This window comes from Hylobates moloch, unplaced genomic scaffold (assembly GCF_009828535.3).
Source record: "Hylobates moloch isolate HMO894 unplaced genomic scaffold, HMol_V3 SCAFFOLD_4, whole genome shotgun sequence".
In the NCBI taxonomy this organism is placed as follows: Eukaryota; Metazoa; Chordata; class Mammalia; order Primates; family Hylobatidae; genus Hylobates; species Hylobates moloch.
In genome coordinates, this window is record NW_026652279.1 from 4,263,332 (window position 1) to 4,279,292 (window position 15,961).

The 15,961-nt window shown below is 45.6% G+C and overlaps 1 protein-coding gene and 1 long non-coding RNA gene across 8 annotated transcripts in view; one reads left to right on the plus strand and one right to left on the minus strand.

The window, feature by feature from the left end:
- PTPRG (protein tyrosine phosphatase receptor type G) overlaps positions 1-15,961 on the plus strand; it is a 759,442-nt gene that overhangs the window by 654,383 nt on the left and 89,098 nt on the right. For all 7 annotated transcript variants that reach the window (XM_032149389.3, XM_032149390.2, XM_058437116.1 and 4 more), the window contains one exon: positions 11,001-11,133. In XM_032149389.3, the coding sequence (XP_032005280.1) occupies positions 11,001-11,133 (133 nt within the window). The remainder of the gene's footprint in view (positions 1-11,000; positions 11,134-15,961) is intronic.
- LOC131383207 (uncharacterized) lies at positions 8,472-9,689 on the minus strand. Its single transcript, XR_009213037.1, has 3 exons — positions 9,651-9,689; positions 9,452-9,499; positions 8,472-8,586 (listed from the first exon to the last, which is right to left on the minus strand). It is a non-coding gene; the product is annotated as an uncharacterized LOC131383207 (long non-coding RNA).

Below are 15,961 nucleotides of genomic sequence, written 5' to 3' on the forward strand. Positions count from 1 at the left end.
TGATAATGTGTGAAGTTACACACTGTTACATTTTTATGAGTATCTCCAAACAGCTTGTTTAAATTCCTTTGGTGTTTCATAACATATTTTTAAGTCCTGTGAGTAGTGGCTTTAATATATTATCTCCCAGGGAAGGAGAAGAAGGGAATCCTTCTCTAGAAGAAGTGGCAAACCCAGACACCTACAGAAACCAGTTAATACTGATGAGAAACAAGGACCAGGTGTTAGACAGTAGGGAGTGGTAAGGACTGCAGCAAATTAAAGAGCACGTGACTTTTCCAAAGAGGGGCCAGTGAGCCAGAAATCCAGGTTTTTGTGCAGAACCCCCCAACTTTTAAGTAAGCTCAAATTTTTAAAACAATTTCTCCTTTTTAAAAACGTAGGCCAAACTCAACCCATCCCTGGGCCAGGTAGGAACCGCTGGTGGTCAACCTCTACTGTAGTGTTGAGTGCTAGAGTTGCAACTTCCTGGGAAGCCTTTCAGAAGGCTTGAAGGCCTACGTGTACTCCCTCCTTTTCACCAGGCTTTTTTCTAGCATTTCTTTAGTGCAAAGCCCTCAGCTGGATGTCTGCTACATGGAAATGCAGCATGTGGTCCCACCCTGAGGAGCCGCATCGTGAACCCAGAAGCCAGTTGATGCAGTGAAATGTTCTTGGGGGCACTGTGCAGTACAGCATACCTTACAAAAACATTTCAGAGTGGGCAGCATCTACAAATTCATCATTTGGTGCTGAGATTTTCCATTTTTGTTTCCTTAAATCAAGGAAACTCTTATTTCAGATTGAATCTTGCTCAGAAACTCAGTACGTGAACACTCACTGCTGAAGGTTTACTAACTGCATCTTCTGGCTCAGCCCTGAGTCAGGTGCTAAGGGGACAGTCCACTTCAGGGGTCGGCATACTACAGCCAGCAGGCCACATCCATCCCCTGGCCTGCATTTGCATGGCCTATGAGCTAAGAATGGACACAGTTGGGCAGAGGCTCTGGGCTGCTGTTCTGCTTTGAGACAGAGTGGAGGGTGCAAAGCTGCAGCCACTCTGCTCCTTTGGGCAAACCATGAGGCGCCTCTTTGGAACTCTCGAGCACTAAGGAACCCAACGTGAAAACCTTTAATTACAGAAATAATAACAGCGTCACCAGTGAACATTTATGCTAGCCCTGCCTGTGCAGACGGTCAGCTGCGTATGTCACTGATCCTAGAGTACTCCCATGAATGTTGTACTTTGTTGCCGTCATGCTGGTGAGGGGAGCGAGGCTCAGATGAAGGAACGTGCCCAGAGCCACATGGCCCGTGGCAAGACAGAGCCCAAACACGGGCTCTGACTCTGTAGTCCACGGGGATCCTCCCCATGTGATGCTGGCTTTGGCGCCAGTTCCCAGAATGAGCAATGCCAGATGATTTCAGATGCAGTATTAACTAAGTGAATATTTTAATGTGTACTTTTAAAAAGAGACCAACTTTCCATTTGTGACAGTGGTTCTCAACCGGAGGGAATTCTGTCCTTCTCCCTAGGAACATTCGGGAGCATTTGGAGACATTTTTAGTTGTCATAACTGGCACTGGGGTGCTACTTGGTATCTCGTGGGTAGAGGCTAGGCCTGTTGCTAAACGTCATATGGCACACAGGACAGCTCCAGAACAAGGAACCATCTGGTCAAAATGTCATTAATGCCAAGGCCGAGACCCCCTGATTTATAGTATTCGTGTAAAGTTCCCTTATTGAAGAAGTTTACTTGAGGACAAATAGAGTAGTAATTTAAAGACAAAAATAAGTACCAGTGCAGGTTCATGCAGATCGGGCAGAAATCATGAATGCAGTACCCAGCTGTCTAGGGATTGGGAGCACTGCAGCATGCTTTATTTAAAATTAGTTACATCAGGCACTTGTATGGACTATCAGAAGTAGTTTTCAGCCAGTGCTAGTTTTGCTGGTCAGGTTTCTTTCTAGAGAAATGTTTTCTTTATAATTCTGCCCACCCCCGTCCTGGTCTGTCATCTTCCTGGCATGTCCGTGGGAATGAGCTCAGGGTAGGCCGAAGGGGTTACTCAGCTGCCGGTATGGTTTAGTTTCTTCTCAGAAAGTATCTGGGTCCTTGGAGTTTCTATTGCCCACTGAACGATCTTTGAATTAAGACAGATGGGAAATCTCATGGTATGGAAAACCAGACCCCACCAAGAACAATTAGATTTCCGGAGAGTTTGGAGTCAAGAATTCAGGTTGCAGCAGGTGGCGTATTTGGTATAAGATTGGTGTACAACTTCTGTCCGTGACTGATTTCAGAACCACGTACTATTGCAACCAACTGTCAATGGTGGCCGTCTGATAGGTTAGGACTTGCCGTCTTTTAGGGGCTTGGAATTAAATTAGGATTTATCAAATGCCTCTCCACTTTCCCCCACCACCTAATTGAAATAGAGATGACAGACCATCATTCTGATTGTTTGAGTCTGGTGAATTAAGCTCTGCGTGAAATGGTAAGGGAGCACTTATTCACAGGAACTCTTGGCAGTGATATAAATGGAAACGAATGATGCTCTAATCCTGCCCACACGTGTTAACACAGAGCCAGTGTCCTGTTGCAGGAGAACATATTTATTTGTAACTGATGAACAATCATTTCTCTGCAGCGGTGGTTTGGGTAATTACGTCAGGGCTCCAGAAAAATAAAAGGCCAATTTTGTGGCCCTGTAAAAACAGCAGCCACCTTATCATTTCACACCTGTTAGAATGGCTTCTATCAAAAATATAGAAAATAAGTGTTGGCAGAAATGTGGAAAGAAGGGAACCCTTTGTGCACTGCTAGTGGGAATGTAAAATGTGCAGCCACTGTGGAAAATAGTATGGTAGTTCCTTAAAAAAGTAAAACCAGAATTACCATATGATTTAGCAATTCTACTTCTGGGTATACAGTTGACCCTTGAAAAACAGTCTTGAACTGCTTATATCCACTTATACATGAGTTTTCTTCTGTCTCTGCCACCCCTGAGAGAGCAAGACCAACCCCTCTGCATTCTCCCCTCATCAGCCTACTCAAAGATGATGAGAATGAAGACCTTTATGATGACCCACTTCCACTTAATGAATAGTAAATATAAATATTTTCTCTTCCGTATGATTTTCTTTATAACATTTTCTTTTTTCTAGCTTACTTTATTATAAGAATATAGCATATAATACAAATAATATACAAATATGCATTAACTGACTATTTATGTTATTGGTGAGGCTTCTGGTCAACAGTAGGCTATTAGCAGGAAAGCTTTTGGAGACTCAAAAGTTATACATGAATTTCTGACTATTCAGGGATTAGCACCCCTAACGCCTATGTTGTTGATGGGTTAACTGTATGGCCAAAGGATTGAAAGCAGGATCTCAAAGAGGTATTTGTAGACCTATGTTCATGGCAACATTATTGACAATAGCCAAGAGGTGGAAGCAACCCAAGTGTTCATCAATGAGTGAATGGATAAACAAAATGTGGCATATACTACATACAATGAAATAACTGTTTAGCCTTTAAAAGGAATGAAATCCTGTCACATGCTACAACATGGATGAACCTTGAGGACATTATGCTAAGTGCAATGAGCCAGTCACAAAAAGACAAATAATACATGATTCCACCTATATCTAGCAGTCAAACTCAAAGAAACAAAGTAGAATGGTGGTTGCCAGAGGCTGATGAAAGGGGAAATGGGGAGTTGTTTAATGGATATGGAGTTTCTGTTTCGCAAGATGAAAAAGTTCTGGAGATCAGTTGCACATCAGTTGCACAACAATGTGAATATACTAAACATCACTGAATGGGACACTTAGAAATGGTTAAGATGGTAAATTTTATGTTATGTGTTTTTCCACTATTTTTTTTAAAGCAGCCACCTTAATTCACAGATATGGGAGGTTTTTAATGAGTGGTATGGCTCAGAACAAATATGGTGAAATTCCCCACGATGGAAACAGGCTATAAATTTATGAGTATGCATATCGTCCTTCTCTTTATCTTTCTTGCAAATTAAAGAATCTTGCTCTTCCCTACTCCTGATAGAGGCCTCTTGGATCCAAGCTAGTTTTAGTCTTGACACCAGAGCGGTTCTTGTCCTGTAGCAGAAGTTGAGCCCTTCCTGGAGGGGAGGAGGCATTTCAGATGGGTCCATCTGATGTATTGCTGCCGGTAGCATTTATAGTACATTGTACTCCGTTTTTATTTGCTTCTACTGGGATGAGAGCCAAGCCAGTAAAAGGCAAACAGCATTAATTCAGTGATGACATATGCCACTGAAAACTGTTTTTCTTTTCTTTTTTTTTTTTATTTTTTTTTAAAAGCAGAATGGAGGCACTTTACTCAGATTCTGCTGGGTGCTGAAATAAAGACGGAGAGAAAGAAAGGCTGTACGGAGAGAAAGAACGGCTGTGGGGAGGCTGTTAACCTTACCTTCCTCCTGCATACGCTCAGAGAGGGTTCGTTAGCATTTTGCCCCAAGTTTCATGGGGAAGACATTTCAGGAGCAGGCTCTTTCTTTGAGTCTGGGCTCTAGCTGGCCTCACATCACCCTCTAGTGAGTAGCTGTTCACCTGCACATCACATCCACTGGGGGAGGATTGGGTATCAGTTGATACTCCTTTCCTCATTGTCATCTTCTACACACAGATCCAAATGTGCTGAGAATGGACTATGTTATACGGGCAGAGCAACAGCATGGTTAGTTTCTAATTGGCCTAAAAATAAAATCTCTTCAAAAATAAACAGAATTGGAGAAAGCTGCTTTGTACAGAAAGAGCCTCGTCTCTTGAGCCAGGTTATTGGTGTCAGGGTCATGGTGAGTTTATTAAACCATGATTTTTACTTTTGTTTTTGAGGCCTTTTCAAAAGACCCGAGTTAGTGTTGTTCTGCAGACTCACTGGGTCAGAGTGCCATCTTGCAAACTGAAACTAGGCTGGCCAGAGTGAGCTGGCAATGGGAGTTGGGAGTGAGGAAAGCTGGTCTGGTGTGACACTAGGGAGTAGTGGCGACTGTGGCAAACCAGTGAGACACACCCTGTCTGACGGAGTGTGCCGCTTGCTTCCAAATGATGTTTGCCATGTGGGAATTCAGGCTTTTGTTGCCAACCTTGAACATTTCCAGTGGAAGCTACCATTGCTGATTTTTATCTGAATTCCTTTGCTTATTAAATGTTGGTAGCTATCTCACAATTAAAAAATAACTACTAGGAAGGGGTGTCAAACCAGGGTTGCCAGTTCATAACCCATGTCAGGCAGGAATCGAAGGGCTAGTCCTGCTGGGAAAACTACATCATCTGGATGAACCGGAGATGGAGGTGAGGAGGAGCTCTGTTAACCCAGAGGTCCTGTCCTTATCTTGGTGTCACAATTTGGGCATCATGGAGGGAAGGAAACCCCCAGTAACTGGGCAGCTCAGTTCTGCTGGGCCCTTTGGGAGGCAGCTAGGTTACCAGCAAAGCTCCGAGTAAAAATGTGCTGCTCCTGACAGAGGGGAGTGTCTAGTGTTACTATACCGTCAGCATTGTTGCTTGGCTCCATTGAAGGGAAGAAAAGAATGAACATTTCTTGGGCACCTCCTCTGTGTCAGGCACTGTGCTTGGTGCCTGACTGATCCAGAGCAGCTTCATGAGCAGGCAGCCTGTGCACTCACACAGGCCCTGTGCTCAGAAGGGCCTGTGCTTGTTTTCATACTCTCTCGTACTCTACTCTCACCTTCTCAAAACTCTTTAATAACTTTTGAATGGGCCCCATGATTTCATTTTGCATTTGGTCCTATAAGTTACGTAGCCATAACTTACACAGTCTGTTTTCACACAGACGATCTTTTTTCATCCTCAGGACTCCCCGAGAGGTGAGTGTTATCATTTGTGTCCCTTTGATACAGGAGTGAACAGACACTCAGAGATGGGCATTTACCCAAAGCCACACAGCTGGAAAGGCCTAAGTCAAAATTTGTACTCAGGTCTGCCTGAGTCTGGGGTACAGAATTGCCCATCTTGTGGCACGCTGCAGCTGTTGTACTGAAAGGCCTACAGCATGTTCTGCTCTCTGGAGACCTAGGCATGGGGAAGTTTAGCCTCATGGATTGTTGGTGTCTGAGGGCCTATAATGAGATGGGTGTATACTCAGTGCCATTATTTTGTGCGTTCTAGTAGTCTTAGCAGCTTGCTGTTTTATTAGGGCCACAAATTGAGTCAGGGAGCAGGATGGGTATTTCTTCTGAAGGACACAGCAAGAAGTACGGGGGCCATGCACGGTGGCTCACACCTATAATCCCAGCATTTTGAGTGGGGGCTGAGGTAGGAGGATCCCTTGAGCCCAGAAGTTTGAGACCAGCCTGGGCAACATATCAAGAAAGTGTCTCTACCAAAAAAAAAAAAGGGGAAAAAGCAGTATGATACAGTCTAGTCTCAGGGCAAACTGAGATTCCAGCTCTTTACCAGCAATCTCATCATAGGCAGCCTTTTGTGCTGATACTCAGCACATCTGAAGTTCTGTATGACTTACACGCTCAGATGTTACAGAGAGGAGTCAGATTCAGCAAACACCCAGTGAGCGCTCACCATCTCCTGCTGCTGTGTGAGGGTGCTGAGGAAGAGAGTGGTGGTGATGATACGTAATGATGCTGTTGCTAGGATGGTGGTGGGTGACGGTGTTGCCGAAGCTGGGGTGGTGGTGATGACAATAATCACAATAGTTAACATTAACCAGGTGCCAGGCAACATTCTAAGTGTTTTGTATGCATTAACTCATTTAATCTTCATCCCACCACAATGCCACATGCAATGTTATTACTTCCATTTACAGAGGAGGAGACTGAGGCACAACGAAGTTAGGTTAGTTGCCCAAAGTTGCAAAGCTAGTAGGAGGCAGAGCTTTGTAACTGTTCTTCCATGCATAGATGGAAATCAGCCCTGCCTTTGGGGACCTAGAGTAACAAAAGAGCGATTATAATTGAGTATGATGTGTGCAGTAAGAGTAACACAAGATGATGATGGTGGTGGTGGTACTTGGCATTTGCTTGATGCCAGGCACACTTCTAGGTGCTTACATGCACCTTCTCATTGAATTCCCCAAAAGTCCTATGAAGTAGGCTCTTTCTATCCCATTTTATAGATGAAGAACTCCAGGCCCAAACTGGTTTAAGTTATTGGTTAAAAGTCACACAGAAAATGGCCGAGCCAGGATTTGAACCTATAATCTCTGCTCTGCCCTTAAGAGACAGTACAAACTGGCGGCTTCAGGAAGCCTCACAGAGAAGGCAGCATTTGAACCAGGACTGAAGGATCAATAAGATGAATTCTGGCATCAGGAAAGGAAAGGCACTCCCTGCAGTAGGAATGGGAGAGGCAAAGACAGAGAGGCGGGACCATGGCCCAGCATGGTCACTGATTAGGTGAGTGTGGCTGGAACCATGACAGGGAACAGCAGGAGATGATGCTGGGTTGGGGATGGAAGGCCCTGCTCCTGAAGAGCTTTGCTTTCCCCACTCAGGGGTATCCAGAGGGCCATGAGGAGCTACTTAGGAAAGTGACAGGAGCAGATTTCACTTGGTCATCTGGAGATGGAATCCAATTCCAGGTTCCTGGCACCAGGAAGACAAAGCAGTATTGTGAATCTGAAAATGAAATCAACTTTATCATGCCCCACATGAAAATTCAGTCACACTCTTATTTTTGCTTGGCTTTTATGTAAAAGACCCAAGCCACTGAAACTGCCTGCCATTAGTCAAGGTCAGAGTGAAACTTGTCAGAAAAACTTCCTTAGGTCTCTCACTGACACTACAAGTTATTGCCAACCTGAGAGCTCCTCCACAGAAACTACCATTTGGAGACTGTCCACAGTGGGACTTCAGATAGACTCCAACCCCCTACGGGACCCCCTCCCCCCCCCCGGCCAATTATTACACACTTTCACCAAATGTTAGAGGGAGAAATGACTCCATTGTGGAAATCAAGTTTGAGCCCAGCTCTGACCTGGGCTGTGACTCAAGAGCCTTGTCTTCGGGACCTTCATTCTCTCTCTATGCTGGTGGTTCTCACTTTTTCTGGGGCCTGGACCTTTCTGAGAATCTAATGAAAACTGAACACTCACCCTGTAGAGGAGGAGAGGGGGACAGACATTATCACCAACACAGAGATGCCCCTGTGGCTTCAGGGACGATATAATATGCCACTGATCCACACAACCAGATGGTCACTCCCTAACCCCTTCCCGAGGCCAAGAAATTCTGGAGCGTTCACTTTTCACTGGTTTTAGAATGGCTGAAATATGCTGGGCGCAGTGGTTCACACCTGTAATCCCAGCACTTCGGGAAGGTGGGAGGATCCCTTGAGGCTGGGAGGCAGAGGTTGCAGTGAGCCGAGATCATGCACTCCAGCCTGGGTGACAGAGTGAGACCCTATTTCAAAAAAGAAAAAAAAGAATGATAGAAATACCACAGAGGTGGTATTGCCAGTGATTGTTTAGGGATATAAGTGTGAGGGACTATTTTGGCCAAGAGTTCCTTTCTGTGGTTTGGGATGAATAGGACATGGAGTTTGCATTCTTTCTTTGTAGCAGCATAGGCAAGAATCCTGTTCTGTAAGGAGCGAAGAGAGGAATAAGACACTGAGAGTCCCTAAAGGCTTCCCAGAGTGGATACTGATTTTAACTGAACACGTGGCCTAGAGCGTCAACCCTCCCAACATCGTTTTCCATTAACAGGACTTCCAGGTCTTTGAGATTCCCCCCACCACCAGCTAGATAATTGCCTGGCTGGGCCACCCCCTTCTGGGACCCCACAAAATTATTCTTATTTACAACTCTGGTTCCTCTGGCCAGCCACCAGAGCTCTGCGATAAAAGCATTATGTTGATGGAGAGAAGCCATGCCTGATCTTTGTCTGCTTTGGCTTAAAACCCTGCAGTAGTTTCTACTGCTCTTAGGACGAAAATCAGTTTCTTTATTTCAGCCTAAAAGGCCCTGGCTTCATCTGCCTTCCAATTCCCCATCTGGGTCCTCCTCCCTCTCATTCTTGAACTCCCACTGATTTGATGGTCTCCATCCAGAACACCCTTCTTCCCCAACTCTCTGTTTGGCTAACTCCCCTTCATCCTTCAACACTTGCCTTCATTGGGGAGCTCATGGAGACCTGGGCTTGGAGAGCTATTCCCCTGTGGCCCCCTGTGCTTCCCCTGGTGCCACATTCATTGCATTCTAATTAATTGTTGTTGTGCCCGCCTCTCCCCATTTAAAAGATTCCTCCCCATGGGCACAGCAGTGCTCACACCAGGCCTGTGCACAGTAGGGGCTTGGTAAGAATCTCTCCTATCTAATGAAAAAAATGGAGCAGGGAGTTAGGAAAATGGGCAGGCACAGCTAGGAAGGCACTTTATAAATGGCAAAGTGCTCTGTGGAGGTTTTTAGTCAGAGTGTGCTGCATCTACTTGACTCTGTCTTCTTACCTGTGAGCAGGGGATACATCAGGTCCTGTCTGCGTCACAGGCCTGTGCCTGAAACAAAGGAGGGGGTCAACATAAAATGCATTGGAAGAAATCCAGTGAAACACATCATAACACACTTCCTGACTCGGGAGTCTTGCCTCTTTAAAAATCTGCTCCCACAGCCAATTCTTTCTTCCCTACTCAGCCTACCTTCTCTCACCTGGAAACTCAACCTGATTAGCTCTGCATTTAGTCCATCCTGCAGAGGGACACTCCGGGCTGGCTGAACGCTGGCCTCGTTTTTGCAGTGCAGGAGGAATCCTTGCTGGGCTCAAGTCAGCCTGCAGCCAGTGTTCGATTTTTTAAGGGGCTTCTCCCTTTGATCACAGGCAACCTTTGCTTTTTCGCTGCTTGCCTCTGTGCACCTGTGCTCTCCCCAGCCCCAGCACCCCAACCGGGGCTTCATTTGGGCCACCTGGTATGTTCCAGGCATCTTCTTCACAGTGGAAGGGAAGACAGGATCTTCTGCTGAGGCTCCTGGGGACTTCTGAAGATATTCAGGGCCTGGAGAGGTGGAGGAAGGAGCTGCCTGGTTAACAGGTATTGGCTGACCAGAGAGAATCCTGAATGATTTGGCAAGCTTTCCCTGCTAACCTCTAGATTGTGGCTGCTGATTACAGACGTGCTCTGGGAATAGGGTGTGGTATGGCTTCCTGTCTTTGGGAAAGAAAATAGGAGCTTTCGGAAGGATCTGGGGTAGGTGATAGGATCAAAGGACAAACTAGAGAAGCATATTTTAGGAAAAACAGGATCTCTGGGGATCTGGGTGGTAGGAGCCCATGGACAGAAGCACCTAGGTGCTCCTGCTGGGATGTGCTGTTGCTCAGTCTTAGAGTCGGTGGTTGAGATTCTAGGGCAAGACGTCGTTGTCCTGTGCTACATCGTTGACCAGAGCAGGGAGCCCCACACTCCGATGATTGTCCCACCATGACTGTATCTGTTAGGGAAAGGTGGTTTCCCAAAGCAGAATCGGGGTGTAGTTGTTACTACAGGAAGGAGTAAGGGATGCTGAGCAGCAAAGAATAGATGGCCATTGTAGTCACAGCCAGTTCTCCTAGTTCTCCTAGTGAAACCCATCATGCCAGCCCTCCTGCCCTTGCACTAGAGAACCTGAGAGGCTCTTGGACAGCCATTCCACCCTTGCTTCTTTGAGACTTCAGCACATGTCCTCAGCACATTCAAAGGCTCTTCTGGGTCAGTCATGTTCTTGGGGTAAGGCTGGAATGTCTGTGTCTTCTGTACAGCTGTCTAAAAACACCTTCAGCTCTATCTGTAAATCCATATAACTGCCAATTACAGAGTGCAGCCCACAGAAGAGGCCCTGTGTGGTTTGGGACGGGGCAGGAAATGGTGAGGGCTGCAGATTGCCCCTCCTGTCATGGGGCAGCTCAGAGCAAGTGGCCCAGTTCTCCAGAAACCACACAAAACTGGAACAGAAGAACTCTGCATCAATTCTGGCTCCCACCTCCACTAACCTCTGTCCTCTAACTGGGATGATTTCTCTTGGCAGCGGAAAAAAACACCTCTGGAATGATAAGCCGCCCTGCTCCAGGGAGGATGGAGTGGATCATCCCTCTGATTGTGGTATCAGCCTTGACCTTCGTGTGCCTCATCCTTCTCATTGCTGTGCTCGTTTACTGGAGGTAAGCCAGGCAGCACCTACAGCGTAGAAATGGGGGCCAGATGCTGGCCAGGTTTTGCTCACGGGAGGGGAATCCCACGGCCTCCGCATTCAGGAAGGTGAGGTAGCTTAAGTGTTTCTGGTCTTGCCACCTGGGAGGCCATCTTGTCTCTGTTAGACGATGGCAGGGCCAGATCCACTTTTGAGGTCAAGGCACTTATGGTAAGCTTCTGGGATTTAGTACCAAAGAGGTTTTTGTTTGAGAACCAGGGAGATGCAAGTTCAGATCCCAGCTCTGCTACTTGCTAGATCCAAATCCCATATCCACTTTGTTAGTTTCAGAACCAGCAAAATGAGTTAACAAGTCATCGCATTTGCAGTTTTTCTGAGATGATGCTTTACTTTGTTGTAGTCACATAATAACTCCTCTTTACCTTAGAATTTTTTTTCATAGTCTTTCACTGAAAATTAAATTGGGTGATAGGAAAACATTTAGCATATTATGTGGTATTTAATATATGTAAGATTAAAATGGCAGATTGTAAGCTATCCGGATTCTCACTGCTTCTCATGGGAAGCCAAGTTGCAGCCTCTGTTTAGCAGTTGTGTTTTTTCAGCCGGACCGTCTCAGCCAGTTCAGCTGAGCAACTCCATCGGTTGGCCTGGGTGCCTTCACCTCTCAGACTAATGTAGGAGGCTTCTGCCCTTTATCTGACAGGCTTCACCAGTGAGAAACAGGTGTCATATTTTCATCTCTCCCGCCCTTCTTTCCATTCACTCAATTTTGAGCCCATACTTTGTGCCAGTCTTCTAGACACAAGTGATTTCTGAAGAAGTGAGTAAGACAGGTAAGAATCCTTACTGTCATGGAGCTTACATTTTAGTGGAGGAGGCAGGCAACAAACAAAGCAAATAACTAAAACATGTAATTTCTAAGATGGTGGTAACTGGATAATGGAGAAAACTTAAATCTGGAAAGGGGAGGGGCCCCTGGGGGCCTAGCAGGAGTGTTCAGAGTGGTCAAGGAGATGACACCTGAGCAAAGACCTAAAGGAGGAGGGAACCAAATGGGCTCCACCTGGGGCAAGTTCCAAGTAGCGGAAACAGCACATGCAAAGGCCCTGAGGCAAGGGCATGCCTGGTGTGTACCAGGAACAGCCAGAAGTCAGTGGGGCTGAGACGTGAGGACAGGGGTAAGGTGGCAGAAAAGGGTATCAGAAAGAAACAAGGTAGAGCAGGATCGGGTCATGCTGCACAGCCTTGTGGGCCGTTGTTAATGCATTGCCTTTCACTCGAAGATGAGTAGGGTTTGGTACAGAAGAATGTTGTGATTTGACTTGAAGATTACTTGGCTGCTGTGTTGAATACAGACTGAAGAGGAGCAGGGGCAGAAACAGAGACCATCGGGGAGACCACTGGACTAGTTCAAGAAGGACACCATTGTGTCTCAGATGAGGGTAGCAGTGTAGGTGGTGAGAATTCATTGCGTATAGATCTATTTTGAAGGTGGGAGCAACAGAATCTGCTGGCAGATTGGGTCTGTTCCTAACTGGCTGGAACAGGAGAATAAGGAAGGAGGTCATCTCAGGTTTCCTCGGGCGTCTGACGGTAACCATAAGCCCTTTAGTGCTGCAGACCAGCAAGATTATGAAGTATGTTGTATTTTGGGGTGAGCATAGGAACACTAGACTCACCTTCATGTCATCCCTTCTCCAGGAAAAAGTATTGTGCAAATATGTTTGAAGCCCATTGGTAAATTGGAGGCCACCTAGTGTGAGTTTAACTAATCAAGTGAGGTTAACAAGGTCAGCATGCCTATCTCATGGCTCTCTGCTCAGCACTGTTTGGTTTTAGTCTCAGGCTGTCACCACAGGGGAGCAGAGAAGTTCCACAGCTGCCACAGCATAAAGAAACGCCTTGTACTCAGCAATTCTGGCAAAACCCTCCAGATTGTTTCTGACTGGCCCACCTTGGATCCCCGACCCCTAAATGGATCACGGTGACCAAGAAGGACCATGGGGCCAAACAGGCATCAACACCCAGCCGGCCAAAACATGAGTATTTACTGCAGGTTTCTTTTAGGGAAGGGCTGTGTCATGTAGTAAACAGCTTTAAAATCCTTCCATTCAAGATGTATTTTCCCTTTAGAAAATGACAACTGTTTATACTTCTGAAAATCTCAGTGAGTCCAAATGGGAAATATGAATTGAATAATATCTTAATATTTCCTGTCTGAAATATTTTTATGATGTTTATTATACATGTATGCATATATTTCATCAAAAGCTTCATTTAAAGTAACCAGAGCTTTAAACTTCATCCAACAGAGTCTGGACTTGAGCTTTTACCAAATTCCTAATCCCAGTAGCACAAAAAATGGGTGTGAAGAAGAAAATTCTTATAGAGCAAGGAAAGTAAAATTAAATTAGTGTTAGGATGAATGAGTTGGCTAAGCATACAGCCTAGAGGGGACAAGGACCTTTTTTCTGTCCAACTTTTTAAAAATTATTATTAATGCGAAAGAAGGAAGCACTGGGGAGCTCACGTAGAAAATTGGTAAATACAGAGGAGACGTGTGTTTCCCTTTGGCAATGCAGTTTTTTAGCTAGAACAACAGTGCTTTTCTTCTGCCTTTTGAGGCACAGTACGACTGCATGATTGGCAAACAGACTTGACATAAGTAGAGCATTGAGGCAGATCAAAACCTTCTGGATCATTTCTTCAGGAGGCAGGCCTGGCACCGGGAGGTTCGAACCTGCTCACTGTGGCAGCATTTTCTACCACAACCAAGGAATGGCCCTTTGCAGTTATTCTGATTTTTGAGTGTGTTTTCTCCGAGTTGTTGATACTACAACTTAACAGGTTCATGAAATAGTGGAAAACTACACTCAAGGTCTCTGAATTCTGTCTCTTCCAAGTCTCCCGCTGTACAGTGGTGTTAGTGCTAATGTTCAGTGAGTCCTTTTTGAGTGCCAGGCACTGTGCCAAGCACTGGGGTGGCACCATCTCATGTGATTCTCACAACAGATCTGTACGGTAGGTACTATCACTGTCCTTTCTAGTTGACCCACATTCTTTGACCAAGGAAGAGAACTAGAACTCACATTTGTTGAAAGCCCACATAGTTGGCAATATCATCACCCACTGTGTTGGTCAGAACCCTTTTCTATTGCAGTTGACAAAAATCCATTTCAAAATGCCTTAAAGCTCAAGGGGGAAAAAAAAAGTTTGATCCATGGAATTGAGAAGTTCAGGAGCATAATTTGTAAGATGGAACATCGGGACTTGGCTGGTTTGGTCTGTCTGTGTTTCTCTTGCCCTCAGTTTCTGGGATCTGCTGTCTGTGTGGTCTTCTCGCTCAAGCAGGCCCTCTGCCTGTTTCCACAGAGCAGCCTCTGGCCATGTTAGACTTACATGTCTCCACCCCAGTGCACAGGGAATCTTTCTCCTCTAATAGTTCCACTTAAGTCCCAACATGGCATCTCTTATTACTGACTTATGTCATTTGTCCATATCCCGGAGTCATCTGGTGGCCAAAAGGATGGAACATTCTTGTCAGGCCTAGGTCTTATATTTAACTCTGGAGCTCAGAAGTAGGATCAGTGCCATTGGCATCAAAACCTTGGACTGAAGCCGAACAAGGGATGGCTTTCCAAAGGACCATCAAGACCTAAAAAAGTGAGTAGAAGGTTCAGTTAAGTATTCTGTTACTTAAAAAATTATAAAGCTGTTTCTATTGCATGTGCACTGGAGCCATTTTCAGCTTCCTATTATTTATGCAATGCATACAGAGTTCCTGCCATGCATCCTGGTGGGCCTAGAGATTTAGAGGTGAGGTCCCTTGGCCCTCACAGTCCATTGGAAGAGGCAGATGAGTAAATAGAATCGAGTATGGGGAGTATTTGGAGAAGGAGAAATCCAAGTTGCTATAACAGCATATAGGAAGGGCTTCAGCCCAACCTGGAATGGGGGTTGGGGTCAGGGAAAGCTCCCTGGAGGACCTGGGCCTTGAAGCACAACCAGCTGTCAGCCAGGTGAAGAGGGTGTGGAAGAATGAGGCTGGGGAGAAAAAGCCTGGCCTACTGCAAGCAGATACACGTGGCTCAGTGTTGTTGGAGCAGAGTGTGGGGACAGCAAGGGCCGGATCATGAGGGCCTCATCGAAGGGAGATGTGCCATATCCTGAGGATGATGGGAAGGTACTGAAGGAGCCAGAACTGCAGGAGGGCAAGATCAGAAAGAAACACTACTGTGTCTAGAGACTAACATGGGCCTATAGTCACATAGCCTGGATTTGGAGCCACACTCCACCACACTGTCTATCTGTGCAGCTGTGGAGCATGTGTTCCTACCAGCAGTGCTGTCATCTCTAAGGTGTGAATTTGTTTTGGGGAGATTTTTATAAACTTATTTTGTGTATAAAGCACAGATTTACATATACGTATATAGCATTTGTGCATTCATGGTATTAAAATTGGCACTGGGCAATTGGTGGGGGGGGAGTCTAAAAGGGCCCCTTAGAGGAGGTGCCAATGAAAAACAGGTCGAGAAACACTGCTTTAGACAAAGACTTCTCCACCAACTTCGGTTTCCTCATCTGCAAAATATAGTTAAGAAATGGGCCACAAGTTCACGTGAGGATTCAGTGCAAGCTGTGGAAAATGCTTGTCCTGGTGCCTGGCACATGGTGATTGTGCAGGTAGTGTTATACCAGATCTGACTTTAGGGAAAAATGGAAAATATAACTCTGGGTCCTGGTATGCCTCGAATGAAGTTGTTTTTTTAATAAGGAAAATCAAATGTACAGATCTAAATGAATTTTGTCCTTTAAATGTCATCACATTGTATAGC